We start from the raw sequence: 23,532 nt of genomic DNA, 5'->3' as shown, positions 1-23,532 counted from the left end.
ACATGTACATACCCATATAAAGCACACATACAACACAACGCTAATGTATCCGTCACCTATCCTCTTTCCTCTTCTTATTCCTTTCGACTCGAAGAAGCCGTTCTCCTTAGCAAGTCTCTTCATCGTACCAGGATAAGAGATGTTTCCTCTTTTTTTTTTTCTTTTTCTTCTTCTTCCTTTTTTTTTTTTTTTTATTTATCGCACGATTTATTAAGATTTATTTCTCTTTTTTTTCTTTTACTTTTTCTTTTTCTATTTCTTAAGATCTATTTATATACATATATATATATATATATATATGCATGCGATATGATGACCTATCTTTTGTCTATTCGTCCATTCGTATCTACATATTTATCGTTCTTCTTTGTTTCCTTTTTTGTTATTTCTTATTTCAAGCTCGTATCTTGCTAAGGAACGAAACGGTGAAGTTCACTTCCGTCTACTGAACCCTTGAAAATTTGCCTTTATTATTTCATTAACGTTCACGTTATTACTTGATCGCATTCTGAATAAGTATATTTTCTATTTTTACATTTATGTTATAGTTTTTCTTCTACTTAATTGCATATGGTATCTCTTTAGGATATTTTCTAATATTAGATCTCTCCTAGTTTTTCCTTTTTGAGAATGAAAGAGAGAGAGAGGGAGAGAGAGACGACATAGTTTTGCAAGATCGGTGCTTCGAAGACTTGCTTTCTCGTCCAAGGACGAAGGATTCAAGGATCTCTATAATGGAAAAGTTTCTATAATAGTCTCTATCACCTTCTCTCTCTCTCTCTCTCTCTCTCTCTCTCTCTCTCTCTCTCTCTATCTATCTTTTACTATTTAGTATATCAGTAGATCATAGTGAATCTAGGTTTGGTTTCTATTTTTTTTTTTTTCTTTTTCTTGATGATATTTTCCTTACTATTTCAGATCTGGTACATGAACGAATTGTAAAATCTGAGAATAAACGAAAGAAAAATGTTTGCGTTGCAAATATCCTGTGGCAAATAATATTCTTCTTGTGGTCAATAATATCCCAGAGTATATAATTCGGATGCATAGAGACGCATCTCTTTCCCTCTCTCTCTCTCTCTCTCTTTCTCTATCTATCTATCTATTCGTCTATCTATCTATCTATCTATCTATATCTATCTATCTATCTATCTATCTATCTATCTATCTATCTCTCGGATAATACACTTTCGTCTGTCGCTCGTTACGGATATAGCTGACTCCGTAGTTATGTTACTAGCTAGGTCCAATCATCCATGTATGTGGGACACGCGGATATTCCACACATGCAAGATCGATGTTTCTCATATATATATACATATATATGTGTGTATATACACGTATCCTATGTATCCTATGTATGTATATTACTCAATGAACGTAAACTCGGCTCGGTTGGAGCACGATTTAGTATCGAGATAGAGACGAATACTTTTGAGATACACATATACATTGAACATATAGGTGTATATACATGCGTAATACACACACACACACACATATATATATATATATATATATATATATACACATATAAAAAGAAGATAAAACGAATAAATCCTTTTTAATCTTGTCGAGAATTTAAATTTACATTGAAACGAAGCTTTAATTGATTTCTTCATGAAAATTTTTTACTACTCCTTTTTAATCTTCGGCTAATTCAATAAAATGAAATATTATATATTTTACAGAGGCGTTTTAAACAGAGACACCACATTCTCGTAGGAGAGACAACGTTCCATCAAAGAAACTTTTCTCCTTATTAAATACTCTCTGTTCCCTTATACGTAGGAAGTGAAGTCGTGTCACCGACATGTTAGATCATGTAGGATTATAATACTTGGCACTATATTGTTCGAGAACAACGCGGGTAGAAATTGTTCTTAAATGAACGATGATCGAAACAAATCGAAAGACATTTTAATTTGTCATTTTTGCAAAGTTCGTTTTATCTTTTTGAAATATCCTTGATCGTTTATTTTAATTATCGATGGGGAAAAAAAAGAGGGAAAAAAAGGAAAAAGACAAAAAGATTGATTATGTAAAAACAAAAAACATATCTTATTTCGTAATTATCTATAGAATTATGTTTTATTACAAATCACAAATCCTTGAAATTATCCAAGAGAACGGATTGAAGTTCTTATGTTACTTATATACGTTAAAAATTTGATTGAAAAAATTAATAACGATTGTTTGCATCGATTCGAATCAATGAGTCGTAGTTACGATCTAACGATTGTATTTAATAAGAAAACATTTTATCGTCCTACGCGATTCCTTTTAATGTTTTACTATGGAAAACGCTTTCTTCCGTGATATTTGACTTGCTAAAAGATCGTGACTTTTTTTCAAAATTTCCGCTTTACGCCTCGTCATATTGAGATGAAGAGCATGCGGAATGTTAAATACTTAGATTAATTTGCATAACTGCGTGCACAGCCATGAAAAAAGAAAAAAAAGAAAAAGAATAAGAAGAAGAAAAATAAAAAAAGATATACCGCGTCTTCCGCAGAAAAAAAAAGAAAAAAAAAAAAATTGAAAAGAATCCTTTGTCGTAATCTTTTTTTCCATCTTCTTTTTTCCTTTTTTCCTCTTCTCGAAAAAAAAAATGGCCGAACGATGAAGCTCTTTCAATTCTTGCGATTTTTCGATGACGAAGAAAGAAATGCAATTAAACGTCGCATTTAATTGACGTTACCGATTGAGAAACGTATTATCAATGAAAAAAGAAAAAGAAAATAAAAATAAACACGAAACAAAGAAGAAAGAAAAAAAAATGAATGAGTTTGCTAATTAAGTGTCATTGTCAGTTTCTGTTTACTCCTCATTCTTCTCCTTTATCTTCTTCTTCTGCTAGATCTATCGAAGAACTTGGATCGCAATGAAATCTCTTATACCACCTTTTTACATCGTCGTTTCTCTTATATATATATATATATATATATATATATATATATATATATATATATATACTACGAAGAACTTTCTCCCATTGACTGATTCTCAAGCAATAAAATGCTTACGATATCTCAAAGCGGAAGGATTCTTTTCGCAAGTTGAACGACCGTGAGCACAGAGAAACATACAGGAGGGAGGGCCTTCTCATTCGTTCTATGTATGTTACTCAACATGAGATCTCTGACATCATATTATATGAAATATTCTTGTTAGCATTTCGAAAGGATATATTTGTTGAAAAAAATAATAAAATGTCGTTGAAAGATCGATAAATATATACAAAAGAAAAAAAAAAGAAAATAAATAAATAAATTGTGACAGAAAAAATCCTCATACGTAAAAAAAAAAAAGTTATAAAAAATAAATCTTGTCTTTTTAATATTCAATATTCTCTTTCTTTTTTTTTTTGTGTCTGTAACAAAATTATATAATATGTAAACGTCATAGTATTATTTATATATCAGTAGAATTATACTACCTTAACGATGAGTACAAAAATTTATATTTAAGAATTAAAAAAAAAAAAAAGAAAGGAAGAAAGAAATTTGAAGCTTGTGATATGAATTTAGAATTAAGTGTTTGGTATTTCGGATAAAATGAAAGAGAATTTTTAAAATATCTCTATATAGGTATTTCTGTATTATATAGGTATCAAAAAAAAAAAAGAAAAAAAAAAAAACGTGTGGTTTCAAATTTATATGGCGTAATATGATAAAAGGTTAACATCGTTGCGCTATGTTATAACAATCGATGCTCATTTTTAACCTGACATTTTTGTATTGTCATTGTACTATTGTTTTATCGTATGACACATAATTTGTTTTAAATTATATATATATATATAATTTTTTTTTTCAATGTTTAAACTAACAACTTCGAAACAAAAGGAAGCTAGATTTCACGTTCGGGTCAGAAGTCTCACGAATCTCGTTTGAGGTCCGTTCTTTCGATCTTAGCTCGCTGAAAGAAGGAGGATAATTACATAACATTATCCAAGATGATGTTTCTCTCGGCGAGAATCCATGTGGCGCAAGGAAAAGTGTTTTTGAAGAGCGCCGCATTGAAAGAAGCCGCGAGTATCCCACGAGAAAAGAGGAGGATGGCTCGTAGATCCTAGCTGAGTTTCATTCGAGTTCTCTGAGCCGAGTTCTCTTAGAGCGGCATTAGAAACAGACATTTCCCTGGCATGGCAGAAGGCATTGAACCTTTCACCTATCACGCCAGTAACATCGTTCTCGACTCGATTCCCCACCTCTTCTCTCTCTTTCTCTCTCTCTTTCTCTCTCTCTCTCTCTCTCTCTCTCTCTCTCTTTCTCTCTCTCTCTCTTTCTCTCTCACACTTACTTGTCAGAGCTCGTTTACTATCCTTTAATTTACAGTGACTCACAAAACTATATAATTATACATATTTTTTAAATTACTTATATATATGTATATATATATATATTTTTTTTTTTCTTTTTTTAAATCATTTAACGAAATGTCTCCGATCCAAAAGAATTCATTCGTGTCGTGTAAAATAACTGTAATAAACGAATGAAAATAATTAAATGATATGGTAACACAACCGTTTTCCTTTTTTTTTTTCCTTCTTTTCTTACGAGTCACCGTATAAACTATTTTCTTTCCCTTGGTATATATCAAATGGTATAATCTGATAGCGTGTTTTCTCTTGTATATCTGTTCACAGGCGATGGCACCGGTTGTGGGCCTAACATGTTCAAATGTCTCGACGGAAAGTGCATACCGGCATTGTTGGTCTGCAACTATGAACGTAACTGCGAGAACGCCGAGGACGAGTTTCAGTCGTGTCGTAAGTATACATCCTTCGTAATATCGTTTTGGGGGGTAAGGAACTTGTAAATAGTGTCGTTCGCTTTCACGAATGGAAAGGAAAATGTTCGTGATACATTAGTCGTTGAGAAATGTCAGTAATAAAATATCATTTGTAACGCGTCGTCATTTATTTTACTTAATTATTTATTTATTTATTTATTTTTTCTTTTAACTCCAATATCAACACTTCTATATAAACAGAAAAAATAACGCCATTTTGTTTTCCTTTTTTTTCTTTTTTTTTCTTTTTTTTTCTTTTTTTTTTGGAATGCCTTCGTTTAGGTTGCCTAATCGATCCTCATGATTCGTAAAATTCTCGTTTTCCCCACTTGAAAGCACTCTCATTCTTTTCAACGTTTTTACCTTTGGAGAAACATTTGTTATGCGCGGGACGATGTTAAACCGGAAGGGAGACTGTGACCCTCTTTCAAGTGCGACGTGCAAAAGTTCCGCTATTGAACGCCAGTCGACAAAACGGACCCACTGCCACGATTAACGTTTTAAATCGGACCGAAGCTAAGACTTTTCTTCCTTTCTTTCTTCCTTTTATATATACATATATATATACATATATATATACATATATATATATATATATATATATATATATATATATATATATATTCTCGTTCTTACGTACGAAGATTTTGTAGTCGATTTCTCTGTCGATTTCGAATTAAACGTTAATATAATTCGGATATATAACTTGTACGACATACTTTAAACTCGACATTTTTTACTTTTCCTCATTTTTTTTCTTCTTTTTGTTTTTTGAACGTACAAATAAAATAAAAGAAAAGAAAAAGAACAAAAAAAAAAAAAAGAACGAAAGAAAGAAAAAAAAATCATTAGCGATCTCTTCTTCCGCATGGAACAGTCGAATTCTTTGTTCGAAATTATTATAAATTTCCGGTACGCGAGATTCATTTTTACAATCACGCCGGATGAGGAAAATAAATTTTGTTTTTTAGTCGAAAACAAAATAATTATTACTATATTATCTCTTTTCGATATCCATGTATAATTATTATCAACATTACATTTTCGTTGGAACATATCGCATGCATTCCTTACGTAATAGCGATAATTATTTTAGAAATAGATAATATTGCATAGTATCTATCTGACTATTGTATGTTATATGACAGATATCTATCTACATATTTATTATTACAATTGAAGACTCGAAGGACATTTTTCTTTTTTATCGAAATGAATTTCATTATCATTTGGATTGTACGATGTATCCTTAAAAAAAAAAAAATGAATATCTTTTTATGACATGAATATTTTCTCATATTTATTTGGAAATATGCATGGACATTCTTTTTTTCCTCCCTTTTTCCTCTTATTATCAAGTTCGGTTCTCATACATGATTTAGATATTTATTATTAGATAATAATTTATTAATTTTTTCTTCTTCTTCTTTTTCTTCTTGTTAACAGCACCGCCCGATTGCGAAGTCGGCCAAATTACCTGCGGACAATATATTTTCAATAAAACCTATTGTATACCGTTACATCAAAAATGTGACATTACGGTCGACTGCGTGGACGGCTCGGACGAGGATGGTTGCCGTGAGTATTTTTTAACAATCTTTTCTATATTTTTTTCTTTTCTCTCTCTTTTTTTTTGTTTTCTTTTTCTTAAAGATATTCTGAAAAGGTATATTTCTAATGGTTCGATGATTGAAAAAAGAAGAAAATATTACGTTAATACGTGCACGCATGTAACATAAGTAGATTTAGAAACAGGTTTACCAAGTTGAACTCTTGTTTGAAAGATCTCATAGCTTTTTTTTTTTTTTTTTTTTTTTTTTATCTCGTCTTAAGTATCTTCGCAGACACTCGTCTTTGAAGCGTATATTATACGTGATATAGCTTGTGACTCCCTCTACTAGGTAATAATATCTACGAAGATGTACGTATAATTTAATAATAATTGTAATTTGGAAAAAGAAAAAAAATATTTCATCGTTATTATTTTGTTATTGTAATATCAAAAAAAAAAAAAAAAGAAAAAAAGAAAAAGCGGATCTAAATCTTTTTCCTAATTTTGTATCATATTTTGAAGGGATATCGCAATGTATATCTTATACGTATTTGAGGACTTTCGTCTTTTAAAAGTGTAACCTGTACGTAATGTATTTATATAACTTATAACTCTAGCTAATACCATTTATGAAAATGTAAAAACATTCAACAGTTAAAATGATTCTATAAAAGTTAGATATTAGTAAAGACCAAAAAAAAAGAAAAAAAAAAGAAAGAAAAAAAATATTTTATCGTTATCATCTTTATTTCAATATGAAAATGGCGAAACTGATATATGCAAATTTTTTCTAATTTTTAAAATATAAGTGTGTTTCATAAGAAATGAATCGTGTACGAAGCAATGTGTTTCTTTATCAATGAAACACGAGTATTGCAATGGAACGATAAATAAGATATTATAGCGTATTATTCATAATATGAATATTATCGAAGGAATATGATCATAGTATAATGTTCGATCGAAGGAATTTGTAAAGCGATTAGACGTATAAACGTTGTTAGTTATTATTGTTCATTAAAACATTTTTACAATTGCTCTATTATGATTAGTATATATAAGGAGTCGATAAACGTTGTTACATAAGAATATACATAAGTATTTAAGAATTATACGTTCTATACGCTCTAATGTAGAGTATATAAGATTTATACATTATTCTATATACCCGATTTGTCGTATGTAAAAGAACAGGTAACAAGTAAAGTTATAAACTTTCCTATGTAATTCTAATGTCATGTACAATGTCGATTTAACAATAAGTATATATCAGCATGAACTTTACAAAGAGCATCGTCGATACTTTCTCTTTGATATATGATATATAGGTTAAAATTTAGTAAACGGAATTAATTCTTTATAATACTATGTAATTTTTATGTTACATGCTTTTATATATATATATACTTTTTTTTTTTTTTTTTTTTTTTTTTCATTGTAAATTTTATTTCATATTATCGCCACAAATGTAATTGTGGCTCCATGTACGAAATCTGTAATAATTTTTTTTTTTCTTTTTTTTTTTTTTATATATATAGTATAAATATAATAGATCTTATATGATTTTTCTTGTAAATGTGAAAATAAAGAAGAAAATTCCGGGGATTTTATTAAGTTTATCATCGAAGTCATGTTTTGGTTGACTTTGGTTGACGACTTGGTTGACTTTGTAATTCACTTGACACTACTCCCAGTAAGAGAAGTCAAGACGGCTATGCCAGTGACTTCGCTAAATCAGCCAGACCGTAATTGAAAGTATTAATGTGGCTTAGAATGATAATGAATACGTCGTTAAGTGCGTGGGGCCGTTTCTATTGATAATTTCATATATGCATATATACAAATGTACGTAGATACATACTGTTGAAATACTTTTCATCGAAGCTTTGGAATATATATCGTAGAACAAATATTGCAAACAATACGAAATATTTGTTTAATAATTTATTACTTATTACCGTGGAAAAAAAAAAGGAATAGGAATAACAAAACATATCGATATCGTCCAGCTGATCCTGCCATAAGTTTTGTCGGATGGCCTTCGTTTCCTCACACGATATCGTCCTTTGTGATATTCGAGGTGTATGCGCGTGTGTTAATTTCCGGTTGTTACAGTGAATGAGTCTAAAGAGGGGATTCGTTTCGTCTTTATGCACTGGTACAAGTGCACTCCAATGAATAAAACTAATTGAGGGGTTGCGCGTGATAACTCAAGTGTATCCTATTTTCTCGATGACGTAATTAATTTAAAAACCATTTTCTTGGCCTTTGACGTGATGGCTAACGTTTTTAAAGTGAAAGTTTAGTCCACGATTATCATTAATTAAGTCATAATGAATGTAGTAAGACGAGATCGTCCGTTTAATTATTTTCTTCTTATGCATACATACATACATATATATATAGATAGGATACGTATATGAATAAATAAGACTACAAATATAATTATAATATTTCGAGATCTTTATAAAAACTTGAAGTAATATTCGTACAGATTATAGAAAATGTCAGCCAGACGACTTCAGGTGCGGTGGCACTCATCCGGAACTTTGCATACCGAAAGAAAAAGTTTGCGATGGATATCTTGATTGTCGGAACGGAAAGGACGAAGAAAAATGTGATACGAGCATGAAGGCACCTTGTCAACTCGATGAATTCAGATGTAATACCACTCAAAGGTGTATAGAACATAGCGCGAGATGTAATCATAGAGACGATTGCGGTGACAACAGCGACGAGGAACATTGCAGTAAGTATTATGACTTAGTAAAAATGAAAAGAAAAATAATAATTAAAGAAGAAAAAAAAAAAAATAGAAAAAAAAAAGGAAAAGAAGAGCAAAAGAACGAATTTTGCTCTCGTTTATATTTGATTGTTTTCTTTCCTTATAGATTTTCCTCCATGTACGGTCGATCAGTTTCGTTGCACTAATGCGCTTTGTTTACCTCTGGTATTCCGATGTGACGGTTATTTAGATTGCACTGATGGTTCGGACGAAAAAGGTTGCTCGGTAACAGGCTGTCCTGGGCATAAATTCATATGCCCGAAAGGTGCACCAGGCGGGAAGCCACTTTGCATTAACAAGTCTCAGCTTTGCGATGGTAAAGTTGATTGCGAGGATGGCGCCGACGAGGAAGCTGCTTGTTGTAAGTTTCGCAAGAGCCAGATCGAGCTCTTGAAAAAGGAATTTTTCGTTTACTTTTCTTTTATTTCTTCATAGTTTTATTACTTATCTTTACGTATCTTTTATAGCTACGAGTATGTGCGGGTCATTGAGCTGTGAGTACAAATGTCAACCATCCCCAACAGGAGGTGTTTGTTATTGCCCTACGGGTAGAATACTAGCGAACGACTCAAAAAGTTGCATAGGTATACTTGGAAATGTTTTCTCTCTCTCTCTCTCTCTCTCTCTCTCTCTCTCTATCTTTCTCTTTTTCTCTTTGCTCTTGTATAGAAATCGCTAGATCTAGAATCATTTCCTTATTTTTATTTCATTTCTTTCAACAGACAGAAACGAATGTTTGGAATGGGGCTTTTGCGATCAACTTTGCGAAAACGTTGATGGTTCTTATACGTGCAGTTGTGCACCCGGTTATGTATTACACGGAAGCAACGAGTGTCGTGCCCAAAATATCTCCTCTTTGGAATTATTGGTTGCTCAAGATCGTGCTATTTGGAGGATGTCAGCTAACGGAGAAGATCCAAGAATCGTTGCTAACACTACCGGTGCCAGTGGCGTCGATTATCTTTATTCGAGAAATCTTTTGTTCTGGAGTGATACTAAAACAAGGAAAGTGCATTCAGAATCATTGAATGGTAACGCGGCTACCTCTATTCTAGATATATATCTACCTGTTTCCTGGGGTCCTATATCGATAGCTGTTGATTGGATAGGAGAGAAACTTTACATTGTTGACTCGGTTGTACAAAAGATCGATGTATTTGAATTGGACAGTCGATATCACGGGATCGTACTTGGATCTAATCTTACTAGTCCCTCGGATATCGCTTTAGATCCAACCGTAGGTCTCATGTTCATTGCCGATAGCAAACAAGTTCTGAGAGCAAATATGGATGGTACCTCGGCATTTCCGATTGTATCCGAAGCAGCATACAAGGTATCCGGTGTAACAGCCGATACGATAGCTCGGAGAATTTATTGGTGCGATACTTTGTTAGACTATATAGAAACTGCTGATTATTATGGACGAAATAGAGTGATGGTAGTAAAAGGACCGCAAGTTCCATCACCGGTGAGACTGACTTTGTTTGAAAGTAAGATCTATTGGACGGATAATACGAAACAGGCAATAATGAGCGTTGACAAGAAGCAAGAGGGTTATTCTATAGAAACTGTGTTCAAAGTAAGAGACGCCAAAGCTGTGAAAGCTCTTCATATGTTAGCCCAACCAATTGTTTCCAATCCTTGTGGTAATAACAATGGTGGTTGTCAACACATGTGTATAGTTACTGCTGTTACAAATCAAGAGAATAGTTTGGGATATCGTTGTGCATGTGACATTGGTTGGAGACTATCGAGCGATCTGAGAAATTGTAATTTGGTCCAAGAATTCCTTATGTATTCGCAACAAAGATTTATCAAAGGTCGTGTATTAGATCCGGTGATGGAGGGTTTTAGCGATGCAATATTGCCTGTAGTCTCTAGAAGAGCTAGATTCGTCGGTTTAGATTACGATGCTTATGATCAGTATATATACTACAGCGATGTCTTGCAAGACGTAATCTACAGGGTACATCAAAACGGTACCGGTCGAGAAATAGTGTTGGCGAGTCAAAACGAAGGTGTAGAAGGTTTGGCAGTGGATTGGGCGGCGAAAAATCTTTATTATATTGATTCGCGCAAAGGAACGTTGAACGTTTTAAGCACACGAAATGTAACATATAGGAGAACGTTGTTGAAAAATCTTAAACGACCACGGGCTATCGTCATTCATCCAAATCACGGATATATCTTTTTCTCCGAATGGGATAGACCAGCTAATATCAGCAGAGCACATGCTGACGGATCGAATTTAGTAGTTTTCAAAAATTTAACTTTAGGTTGGCCAAATGGATTGGCAATTGATTTTTACAAGGATAGATTATATTGGTGCGATGCTTTACTGGATCACGTTCAACATTCAAATCTTGATGGTACGGACGTTCGTACTGTTAATTCGAGATTAATACGACATCCATTTTCTATAGCTATACACGAACAGTGGATGTACATTACTGATTGGAGATTAGACGCTATAATTCGGCTTCATAAGAAAACAGGAGAACAAGAAGCGATTCTCGTTCGCGAACCAGCTTCAAATAGACTTTACGGCGTGAAAGTTTACAGTCGTGATGTACAATCTGAAACAAATAACAATCCTTGTTCCTTGAATAATGGTGGTTGCGAAAAACTCTGCTTTGCGATACCACGAAACTATACAAATCAGTTTGGCACTCTTCATTTGATTCAAGTTTGTGGTTGCCCTTACGGCGAAAAATTGCAAGATGATGGAATGACATGTACAGCTGATCCCGAATTGGAACCACCGGTACAAGCTTGCCCTAATGCTTGGGACTTTACTTGTGCGAATCAAAGATGTATACCACAGTCTTGGGTGTGCGATGGCGAGAACGATTGTTTGGATAATAGCGACGAAATGCAAAATTGTACGAAACTAACGTGCGGTACGAACGAGTTCCAGTGTAAATCAGGTCGATGCATGCCTATGAGTTTCCGCTGCGATTCGGAGAATGATTGTGGAGATTACAGCGATGAGATTGGATGTCCGAATATTACGTGCAATACAAATCAGTTTGCTTGTGCAAATAACCGTTGTATACCAGCGACATGGAAATGCGATTCTGAAAATGATTGTGGCGATAGTTCGGATGAGGGAGATTTCTGTGCAGCCAAAACCTGCTCTTACTTTCAATTTACTTGTCCACGATCTGGCCATTGTATTCCTCAATCTTGGGTATGCGACGGTGACAACGATTGTTTCGACCAACAAGACGAAGCCGATTGTCCTCCTGTGACATGTGTCAGCACATTATATACCTGTGCCGATAAAAAGATGTGTATATTGGAGTCGTATAAATGCGATGGTATATCGGATTGTAACGATGGTAGTGACGAAGTTGGTTGTCCATCATTGGCACCTGATCAATGTAATACCGATAAACAATTCCAATGCGTTGGCTCATCTATTTGTATTCCAAGAAGTTGGTATTGCGATGGTACGGCAGATTGTCCTGATAAATCGGACGAACCTCCTACTTGCGGACAAATCGATTGTCATCCTGGGTATTTCAAATGTCAAAACTCAAGATGCGTTTTCAAAGCATACATATGTGATGGTAAAGACGATTGTGGTGACGGTTCTGACGAAGATACGACTTTACACGCTTGCGGTCCACCAGAACATAAGTGCGATTCGCAACAATGGAAATGTCCAAATATAACAAACAGATGTATCAACGTTACTAAAGTATGCGACGGCATATTCGATTGTCCTAACGGCGCGGACGAAGGAATTGGCTGTGACTTGGCCGAATGCCAACATCAGAGTGGATTATGCAGCAACACCTGCATTCGAACACCCTTAGGAGCTCAATGTTCTTGTCCAGCCGGCGAAGAACTCGATTCTGATGGATATACTTGTCACGATTTGAACGAATGCGATCCACCAGGTCGTTGTTCTCAAATTTGCATAAATACCAAAGGAAGCTATCATTGTTATTGTGTCAGCGGTTATACTCTTGAGAAGGACAAGCATACTTGTAAAGCATTAAATCACAGTGCAGCATTTCTCATTATATCTAATAGGCATACTATATTAGTCGCTGATTTACAAGATCAAGCTCTAGAGAGAGTACCTATTAATGTAGAGAACGTTGTAGCAACGGCAAGTAACATGCACACGGGAACAATATTTTGGTCCGATATGAAGTTAAAGAAAATTTCAAGATTGGAAAGGGGTAGCGATCCGCAAGACGTTATATCAACGGGTTTGGATTTAGTGGAAGGCTTGGCATACGATTGGATCGGTCAAAACTTATATTGGTTAGATTCAAAATTAAATACAATTGAAGTGGCTAAGGAAACCGGTGAAAAAAGAATGGTCCTCGTGAAAGAAAATATTACTCAACCTCGTGGAATGTGTTTAGATCCAAATCCAGATGCTCGATGGTTGTTTTGGACGGATTGGGGTGAAAATCCACGTATAGAGAGAATTGGAATGGATGGTACGAATAGATCGACTATTATTAGTACCAAGATATATTGGCCTAATGGATTGGCTTTGGATATAGCCAATAAAAGAATATATTTCGCCGATAGTAAATTAGATTTCATCGACACTTGTCTGTACGATGGTAGTAAAAGAATTCAGGTATTAGCTAGTTCTCATTACTTATTACATCCACATTCGCTTACGTTATTCGAAGATACGATGTACTGGACGGATCGACAATTAAATAGAGTTTTATCGGCACATAAATTTTATGGCACGAATCCAACAGTTATATCTCATTTAATATCACAACCTTTGTCTATACACGTACATCATTCAGTACTACAACCTATGTCACAAAATCCTTGTAAACGTCCTTTTGTTAATGAAACGTGCGAACATCTGTGTCTTCTTTCTCCAAGTAATCCATTGGGATATACCTGCAAGTGTCAAGTTGGTTTCAAATTAGTCGAAGGTTACAAATGTATCGAAGAAGAATCACCATACTTGATGGTATTACGTGGATCACAAATTGTTGATATATCTTTAACGCCAGGCGACATGAAAACTGGTTACATCACTCCAGTCGTTGGAATAGAAGATGGTCGTGTTATTGATTATGATAGAAGAGATCGAATAATTTATTGGTTGGAAGGAAAGGAATCGGACGATGAAAATGGCACCATATATACTATACCTTATGGAGGTGGAAATAGAACTGAATTTCCAAATCCAGCCGGAGATTCTGGAATCGTTGGATCTCCCTCCACAATAGCATTCGATTGGCTTGGTAGAAATTTATTTATAGGAAACCGGTATGCTTCTAACATTGAGGCTATTAAAGTTGATGGAAAAACGAAATTTAGAACGATTGTGTTAGCGAATGATGGCAACAGAACATCCGTGGCAAGACCTATATCTATGTGCGTTGATCCTCTCGACGGGCATATATTTTGGGTAGACGAAGGTGGTTTTGGTATACCGATGAAAATAGGAAGAGTAAATATGGATGGTACTAATCCACTTGTACTCATAGACAATGTCGAAAAGCCAGTGGCTATAACAATAGATATTCCAAGTAAAACAGTTTACTTTAGTTCTAAATATCCAACATTTGTGATGTCAATGAACACAGATGGACAAAACGTTAGGACTATTCTTTCAACTGCGAACAATATAGCCTTGCCAAAAGCTCTGGTGGTTCATGAATCTAAATTATATCTTCTTGATCCTCTCTTCGATAAAATTGAAAGAGTAGATCTTCCTAATGGAGATAATCCTACTACTATAATCGATAACGATTCGGAATTGAAGACCATGATTATTTATAAAAAACGTATTACCGGCATTCATCCGTGTCTTAATAACAATGGAGGTTGCGAGCAGCTATGTCTACCATCTTCGGGTGGAACCAAAGTATGTGCTTGTGGAATGGAATATCGTGAAATGGACGATACCAGATGTGAACCCTTCAAGACTTTCGCCGTTGTATCTCAATTGGATGTGGCGAGAGGATACAGTCTGAAAGATGCTAAAGAAGCGATGGTACCCATTGCAGGAACTGGACATCATATTCTGCACGTGGACGTTCATTACGCAAACAATTGGATTTATTGGGTAGAATTTAATCGTGGTATATGGAATGGAATTTTCCGTGTCAGACCAAACGGAACGGAACTTCAACAAATTATTAAACAGGGAATAGGTTCAAATGGTATTCGTGGATTGACCATAGATTGGATAGCTGGCAATTTGTATTTCGCGAATGTTTTCCCACATGATAATTACGTAGAAGTTTGCAGATTAGACGGTAGCTACAGAAAAGTCCTTATAAAGACGATGACCGATGCACCCAGAGAACTAGTCGTTAATCCCATAAAAAGATATTTATATTGGATCGATTACGGACAATATCCAAGAATAGGCAAAGCACTTTTAGATGGAAGTAATTCCTCGTCCATCGTTACATCTGGTATAAGTACTCCGCGTGATTTAACCGTCGATCCTGTGACTCATGATCTTTATTGGGTAGATTCTAAATTGGATACGATACAAAAGGTATCCTATACCGGTGGAAATCGTCAGATAATACGTCGAAACTTACCAAATCCAATGGGTGTAGCGATTTATGGTGATGACGTTTATTGGGTGGATAGAAACTTAGCTACAGTCTTCAAGGCCAGTAAATATCACGGCAATACTAGCTTACCTACACCAGTTAGAACGAATTTACAAAAATTAAGAGATATCGCTATCTTCGATCAAAAAAATCAACCATCCGATTTTACGAATCCATGTTCGGTTAAGAATGCCGGATGTGCACAGCTCTGCTTTGCTTTTCCAAATGATCGATTCGTATGTGACTGTGCAACTGGTAAACTGTTAAATGACGGTGAAACATGTGGAAATATGAACGAATATCTTGTATTTGCAACGAGAACGGAAATTAGATCGATTGGATTAGATCCTCGTGATACGAGTCTTCCATTCAGTCCAATTGGTAATTTCACGAATGTAGCTGGTATTGATTTCGATTATGCTGACAAGAAACTTTTCTTTACGGAAATTACACCATGGGCACAGATTGCATGGATGCAAGCAGAAAATCCATCCTTAACCGATATGCATATTCTTCTGAACAAAGATATTAATCCAGAGGGTATATCGTACGATTGGACTCAAAAGAAAGTATACTGGGCTGATTATACCAATAATAGCATCTATGCAATGAATCTCGATGGATCAGATATGGTAATGATCGCAAGAGTTAATAGACCTAGAGCTATCGTCGTTGATCCTTGCAATGGATCGCTGTACTTCACCGATTGGGGTCGATTCGGTACGTCAGGAAAAATTTTCCGAACTACTATGGCTGGTTCATTGAAAAAAGCTATCATCGATAAGGATTTATTACAGCCAAGCGGATTGGCTATCGATTACGAAGAACGTATGCTTTATTGGACTGATGCTGTAAGGGAAAAAATCGAAAGATCGGATCTTAACGGGAAGAATCGTGAAGTTTTGGTTAGTGCTACGATTTATCCATTTGCCATCACTGTCTTCCGTGAACATATTTATTGGACTGATCTTCAACTTAGAGGTGTATATCGTGCTGACAAGTATACAGGTGCCAATAAAGTAGAGTTAGTTAAACGATTGGAATATTCGCCAAGAGATTTGTTCGTTTATTCCGCGGAAAGGCAAATGTGTAAAGTCAATCCTTGTAACATCAAAAACGGAGGATGTGATCAATCTTGTCATCCTGGAATTAATGGATCAGCAGAATGTAAATGCGACGATAATAGCAGGCTCGTCAATGAGGATAGAATGTGCGTTCCTAAGAACGTAACTTGCGATGCTAGTAAATTCGCTTGTAGAAATGGCCGTTGCATCTCTAGAATGTGGGCATGCGACGGAGATGATGATTGCAATGATGGTTCAGACGAGGATACCAACTATTGCTGTATGTTCTTTTATTTATTTTTGATTTTATTTCTATAGTTGTAATATTGATATTCTATGTAAGTTGATATTCTAAGTTAATTTTATACATTATTCTTATTATTATAGCTTACCATTCGTGTAGTCCGAACGAGTTCCGTTGTAACAACGGCCGTTGCATTTTTAAGACATGGAAGTGCGATCATGAGAATGATTGTCGTGATGGTAGTGACGAAGAAGGTTGTGTATATCCACCTTGTGCTCCGGGAGAATTCACTTGTGACAATTATCGTTGCATTCCACAATCTCAAGTTTGCAATGGAATTAATGATTGCAAGGACAACGTAACGTCAGACGAGACGCATGATCGTTGTCCTCAGAATACGACATGTCCTCAGAATCATTTAAAATGCGAGAAAACAAATATTTGCGTAGAACCATATTGGCTTTGCGACGGGGACAATGATTGTGGTGACAATAGTGACGAGAATCCATTACATTGCGCACAAAGAACTTGTCCTCCAAACAGCTTCCGTTGTCCGAATCACAGATGTATACCAGCTACTTGGTATTGCGATGGAGACGATGATTGTCTCGATGGTAGCGACGAACCACCTGGTTATTGTCAATCCGAAGGTAGAACTTGTTTCGGTGATTTGTTCACTTGTGACAATGGTAATTGCATTCCTAGGATATACATATGTGATGGAGACAATGATTGCTTGGACAATTCCGATGAAGACGAACGACACCAATGTAGTAAGTTTATATCAATATATTATGCTTGAAAATTAAAATATTTGTTTGCTTTGTTACATATATATTATTTTTATTTTTATAGATGACAGAAAATGCGACGAAGAAACAGAATTTACATGCACCGCTAACAAAGTATGGAATCGAGCTCAGTGTATTCCAAAGAAATGGTTGTGCGATGGTGATCCAGATTGCGTCGATGGTGCAGATGAAAATGTAACGTTACATCGTTGTCCAGATCCAACTCCATGCGGAGAAAATCAATTTACTTGCAACAACGGACGTTGCCTTAATAATAATTGGCTTTGTGATCATGACAATGATTGCGGCGACGGTAGCGACGAAGGAAAGATGTGCAATTCTCAATATAAACAATGTTCAGCGCAAGAATTCACATGTCAGAATTTCAAATGTATTAGAAAACAATTCCGTTGCGACGGCCAAGATGATTGTGGTGATCATTCGGACGAAGTAGGATGTCGTAAGTACAATGATATACGTTATAAACTTCATTTATTATTTATGGTACATTAAAGTATAAAAATGATTTATTTCACAGCATCCAAAGTTAAAAATACTACGTGTCCAAATCCTGGAGAATTTATGTGTGCCAATGGTAATTGTATAGATCAACAATTAGTTTGTAATAAAGAGCCAGACTGTGCCGATGAAAGTGACGAACCAGCGCATTGTAATGTCAATGAATGTGCACGTCCAGAATTGAATCAATGTGGACATAGATGCGTTGATACGCCAACTAGTTATTATTGCGAATGCAATCCGGGATATAAACTTTTAGATGATGGAAAAGCATGTGTTGATATCGATGAGTGTATAGAAATGCCTCAAGTGTGCAGTCAACAATGTGAAAACACACCGGGCGGATTTTATTGTAAATGTGACGAACGTTGGTATGAAAGAGCTGCTGATGAACATACTTGTAAAAGAAGAGACAGAATTGAACCATGGGTCATATTCACTAATAAATATTACGTTAGAAACATGTCAACAGATGCAACAAAATACAGTCTAATGCATCAAGATCTCATTAATGTCGTTGCGTTAGACGCCGATTATACACAAGAAATGTTATACTTTTGTGATGTAACTGCAAAGACTATATACAGGTATATTTTGTATTGTAATTTTTTACCAATGTCTTTGTAAAACTTAAAGTACAAACGATTGATTTGATTCCGTTTACTTATAGAGCACCTGTATCTGGTGGCAAGAAAGAACCTATTATACGTCACGATAGCCTAGGATTAGAAGGAATTGCTATTGATTGGGTTGCAAGAAAACTTTACTGGTTAGATCGACATGCAAAACATTTGGATGTTTCAGAATTGGATGGTACTAATAGGAAAACTTTACAATCTGGAATAGCAGATCCAAGAGCCATTGTGGTCCATCCTGGTATTGGATATTTGTACTTCACTTCTTGGCATCTGCAGGTAATGCATAAGTTTAAAATAGTTTTTCTTTTTTTTTTTTTATTTATTTATTTTTTTTTTTTTTTTTTTTTTTTTTTAATGAATATATTTGTCTATAGGCATATATTGGAAAAATGGGTATGGATGGTAGCAACTTCACTCGAATTCTTACATGGGAAGATGATATAGCTTGGCCAAATGCTTTAACTATCGATTACTTCACCGATCGAATATTCTGGGCTGATGCTCATTTGGATTACATAGCATTCGCTGATCTAGAAGGACATAATAGACGAATCGTTCTTTCTGGTACCGCGGTACCACACGTTTTTGCTATTACAGTGTTTGATGATTTTATATATTGGACTGATTGGAATCTCAAGGCTATCAGTAGGGCAGAGAAATTTTCTGGTGCAAATTTGAAAATACTACGTAATACGACGCACAGACCTTACGATATTCATATATATCATCCATTACGACAGTTACCGTATAATAATCCTTGTGCATTAAACAATGGTGGATGTTCGCATCTCTGTCTTATCGCTCCACCAGCAAGTTCTTACTTGGTCGAAGGCTATGGTCAGCCAGGTGTAACATCCTACAAATGTAAATGTCCTAATCAATTCATTTTAAATAAGGATGGCAAAACTTGTGTAGCAAACTGTACCGCTGGACAACACCGTTGTGGTCCACCCGATGAAAAATGTATACCATGGTTCTGGAAGTAAGTATAACTCTGCGTTTATTTGGTCTCGATTCATTCGATTATATTTTATAATGTATTGCGATTTTTCTTTATATTAAGATGCGATGGAGAAAAAGATTGTAAAGATGGATCAGACGAGGCTACAAATTGTCCTCGACGCCTGTGTCGCCCAAGTGTATTCCAATGTGCAAATGGAAATTGTACTGCTAGCGTAACGGTGTGCGATGGTGCCGATGATTGCGGAGATAAGAGCGACGAAGCAAATTGCTCGTTAGAATGTCCAGAGCTCGAATTTAAATGTAAATACAATGGTCGTTGTATACACGATTCATGGAAGTGTGATGGGGATGCTGATTGTAACGATGGCAGCGATGAAGATCCAACTATATGTCGTAAGTGTTGTAACAAACAATTAGTATTTAAAAAAAAAAAAAATGTCATGTATCACTTGTATACATATTTTTTCGCATCCGATAATATTACGTTTAGATAACAGAGCGTGCGATCCAAATACGGAGTTCAGTTGTAAAAATGGAAAATGTATACCAAAATTATGGATGTGCGATTTTGACAATGATTGCGGAGACGATAGTGATGAACCAGCTTATATGTGTCGACAAAGAAATTGTACTACAGGATGGCAACGTTGTCCAGGACATGCAAATTATCGATGCATACCTAAATGGCTTTTCTGTGATGGAAAGGATGATTGTCGCGATGGTTCCGATGAACTTCCCGAAAGTTGTCCAGTATGTGATCCGAACATGGAATTCAAGTGTTCAAACAGTAGATGTATACCGAAACAATGGATGTGTGATTTTTCGGACGATTGCGGAGATGGCAGCGACGAGAGTGAAACTGTTTGCAAAGGAAAATATCGACAATGTTCCGAATCAGAATTTAGATGCAAGAATGGAAAGTGCATTTCTTCTAGATGGAGATGCGATAGCGAGGATGACTGTGGTGATAACAGCGACGAAATAGATTGTCAACAGTACGAGTGTGAGGTGCATAAAATAATATTTTCATTATTTCGATGTATTAACATTTATTGTATAATTTTAATTATGCAAACGTTCCTTATTCATAATTTCATGTTATAGAACTATACATTCAAATGTAATAGTGGCCATTGCATTGCTGCTTATTTGCGATGCGACGGTACGCGTGATTGTCGTGATATGAGCGATGAAATGGGTTGTCCACCAAGATATCCTGGTGGACGATATTGTCCACAGTCACGATTCGAATGTGACAATAATCTTTGCGTGTCATTATCCGATAAATGCGACGGAAGTGATGACTGTGGCGATGGATCGGACGAAAATCCAGCTATGTGTGGTACGTTTCCATTCTTTATATAAATAAATGACAAGTAATCGTTTATCAAAATTTATGAACGATGCTAATTAATAATATCTTTGTCACAGCCAATTTCAATTGCGATACGTTGAGAAGATTCCAATGCGCAAATCACAGATGTATCGCTAGATATCAATTATGTGATGGAATTGACAATTGTGGTGATGGTTCCGATGAAAATAATATGACGATGTGCGCTACTAGAATGCGCCCTTGCGATCCAATCTTAGAGTATCAATGTGCAAATAAAAAATGTGTAGAGCGAACGAAATTATGCGACTTTGCCGATGATTGTGGAGATTCATCGGATGAGTTGGGATGTCGTAAGTTATAATATATACATGATTACATTTATATTTTTTAATAATTTTAATAATTACCAATTTCTTATTCAATTTAAAATATCCGTAAAATATCCAAAAAATGTTTTTTTTTTTTAGATCACTTTAAGCCTTGTTTGGACATTAACAAGGGTGGCTGTTCTCATTATTGTCACAATATAACCGATGGCGGATATATTTGTGCTTGTTATCCTGGTTACATAATTTCACAAGAGAATAGAAAACGTTGCGAAGACATTAACGAATGTGCGACAGGACAACATCAATGTTCCCAAATCTGTACGAATCTTAATGGTTCTTATGCGTGCTCTTGTAGACATGGATTCCAATTGTCAGATAATTTAAGCGGAGTTTGTCGAGCAGAGGATGACGAAGTTATGCTTCTGTTTGCGAATGGACAAGAAATTAGAGCTTATAATTTTCGTAATAGGGAAGAAATTGATGTCATTGCTCATGAGAAGAGAATACAAGCTGTTGATTTCGATCCAGTAAGAGAATACATTTTTTGGATCGATTCTCATGACAATACAATTAAACGATCCTACATGGTAAACGCAAGGGGTGGTAAAGTGAAAATTGGTTTTGCACAGGATTTGGATATGAAAAGTAATTATCTTTTTTTTTTTTTTCTTTTCTTTTTATATAATAATATTTGTAAAAGCACATTTAATAAAAATTCATACTTGCTTCCTTTTGTAGCCGATTCAAAACCAACCGGTTTAGCAGTCGATTGGATATCTGGTAATTTGTATTGGAGCGAAGTTGATGATTCTGGTGTAAGGCCGCTTGGACGAATAATGGTTTCAAAGTCAGATGGAAGATATCGTCGAAGTCTTGTAACATTGGATTTGGATAGTCCGACCTCGATTGTTTTGGATCCACAACTTGGTCGACTCTTATGGTCTGATTCTGGAAATCAGCCGAAGATAGAAATTGCTTGGATGGATGGACAGAAACGTAAACAATTGGTCACAGATAGAATTGGTAAACCGTCGTCCCTTGCTATCGATTATGCGATGGATCATACACTTTATTGGTCTGATAGCAAATTAAATACTATTGAATCTATACGATTGGATGGTACAAATCGGAAACTTATATTAAAGGGTGAAAATCTGAAATATCCCATGTCGTTAGATGTATTCGAAAATAATTTATATTGGACAACCAAACAGACTGGTGAATTAATAAAACAAGACAAGTTTGGTAGAGGCGTTTCACAAATCTTAGTTAAAGATATTCTCACCCCAGGAGGAGTCAAAATTTATCATCAATTGAGATACAACATAACATTACGGGATCCATGTTTCAATGATCAATGTACTCATCTGTGTGTAGCAGTCCCAGGTGGACACCGATGTTTATGTCCAGATAGCGTTGGTCCACACATTCCACAATCCAGTGAAAGACAATGTGATGCTGCTATACAAAGAGCTCGGCCTGCTCCAAGAGTATGCCTTTGTCAGAATGGTGGTCTTTGTCAAGAAGTGGTCGACAATAAATTGAAATGTGCTTGCCGACATAATTTTGATGGAGAATTTTGTGAAATTGGTGTTATGGTGGCAAGAACTGGTAGCTCTACCGCTGCTATTGTTATTCCTATTGTTGTATCGATCTTAGTTTTACTCGGAGCTGCTGCAGTGATTATGGTACTAAAGAAACGACCATTGTGAGTATATATATATATTTTTTTTTGTATAAAGAATAACAGTTTAATATAAAAATTACTGTTTATTATTATAGTGGTAAACCAGGTGGTCTTGGTGGCCTAACTGGTGCTCAAAGCGTATCCTTTAGGCAAGGAAGCAACGTAGAATTTGGAGCAGTAGCTCACGAACGAATGGTAAAATATCGTCTAACTTGTAATAATATTAATGTTAAAATATATTAAAATTAATAAATAATATGT

General features: G+C 35.2%; 1 protein-coding gene across 1 annotated transcript in view; it reads left to right on the top strand.

Annotated features, from left to right (window-relative positions):
* Window positions 1-23,532, top strand: part of LOC124421896 (low-density lipoprotein receptor-related protein 2) — a 46,455-nt gene that overhangs the window by 21,172 nt on the left and 1,751 nt on the right. Inside the window, exons 2-19 of the mRNA XM_046957585.1 lie at window positions 4,652-4,774; window positions 6,244-6,375; window positions 8,844-9,098; window positions 9,241-9,495; window positions 9,602-9,718; window positions 9,857-17,044; window positions 17,152-17,781; window positions 17,864-18,259; window positions 18,338-18,905; window positions 18,989-19,232; window positions 19,331-19,938; window positions 20,020-20,312; window positions 20,410-20,927; window positions 21,024-21,261; window positions 21,351-21,605; window positions 21,723-22,229; window positions 22,323-23,292; window positions 23,367-23,466. Of these exons, the coding sequence (XP_046813541.1) occupies window positions 4,652-4,774; window positions 6,244-6,375; window positions 8,844-9,098; window positions 9,241-9,495; window positions 9,602-9,718; window positions 9,857-17,044; window positions 17,152-17,781; window positions 17,864-18,259; window positions 18,338-18,905; window positions 18,989-19,232; window positions 19,331-19,938; window positions 20,020-20,312; window positions 20,410-20,927; window positions 21,024-21,261; window positions 21,351-21,605; window positions 21,723-22,229; window positions 22,323-23,292; window positions 23,367-23,466 (13,397 nt within the window). The remainder of the gene's footprint in view (window positions 1-4,651; window positions 4,775-6,243; window positions 6,376-8,843; window positions 9,099-9,240; window positions 9,496-9,601; window positions 9,719-9,856; window positions 17,045-17,151; window positions 17,782-17,863; window positions 18,260-18,337; window positions 18,906-18,988; window positions 19,233-19,330; window positions 19,939-20,019; window positions 20,313-20,409; window positions 20,928-21,023; window positions 21,262-21,350; window positions 21,606-21,722; window positions 22,230-22,322; window positions 23,293-23,366; window positions 23,467-23,532) is intronic.

Source organism: Vespa crabro, chromosome 2 (genome assembly GCF_910589235.1).
Source record: "Vespa crabro chromosome 2, iyVesCrab1.2, whole genome shotgun sequence".
Lineage (NCBI taxonomy): Eukaryota > Metazoa > Arthropoda > Insecta > Hymenoptera > Vespidae > Vespa > Vespa crabro.
Note: the sequence above shows the minus strand (reverse complement) of the source record. Positions and strands in the feature narration are given on the sequence as shown.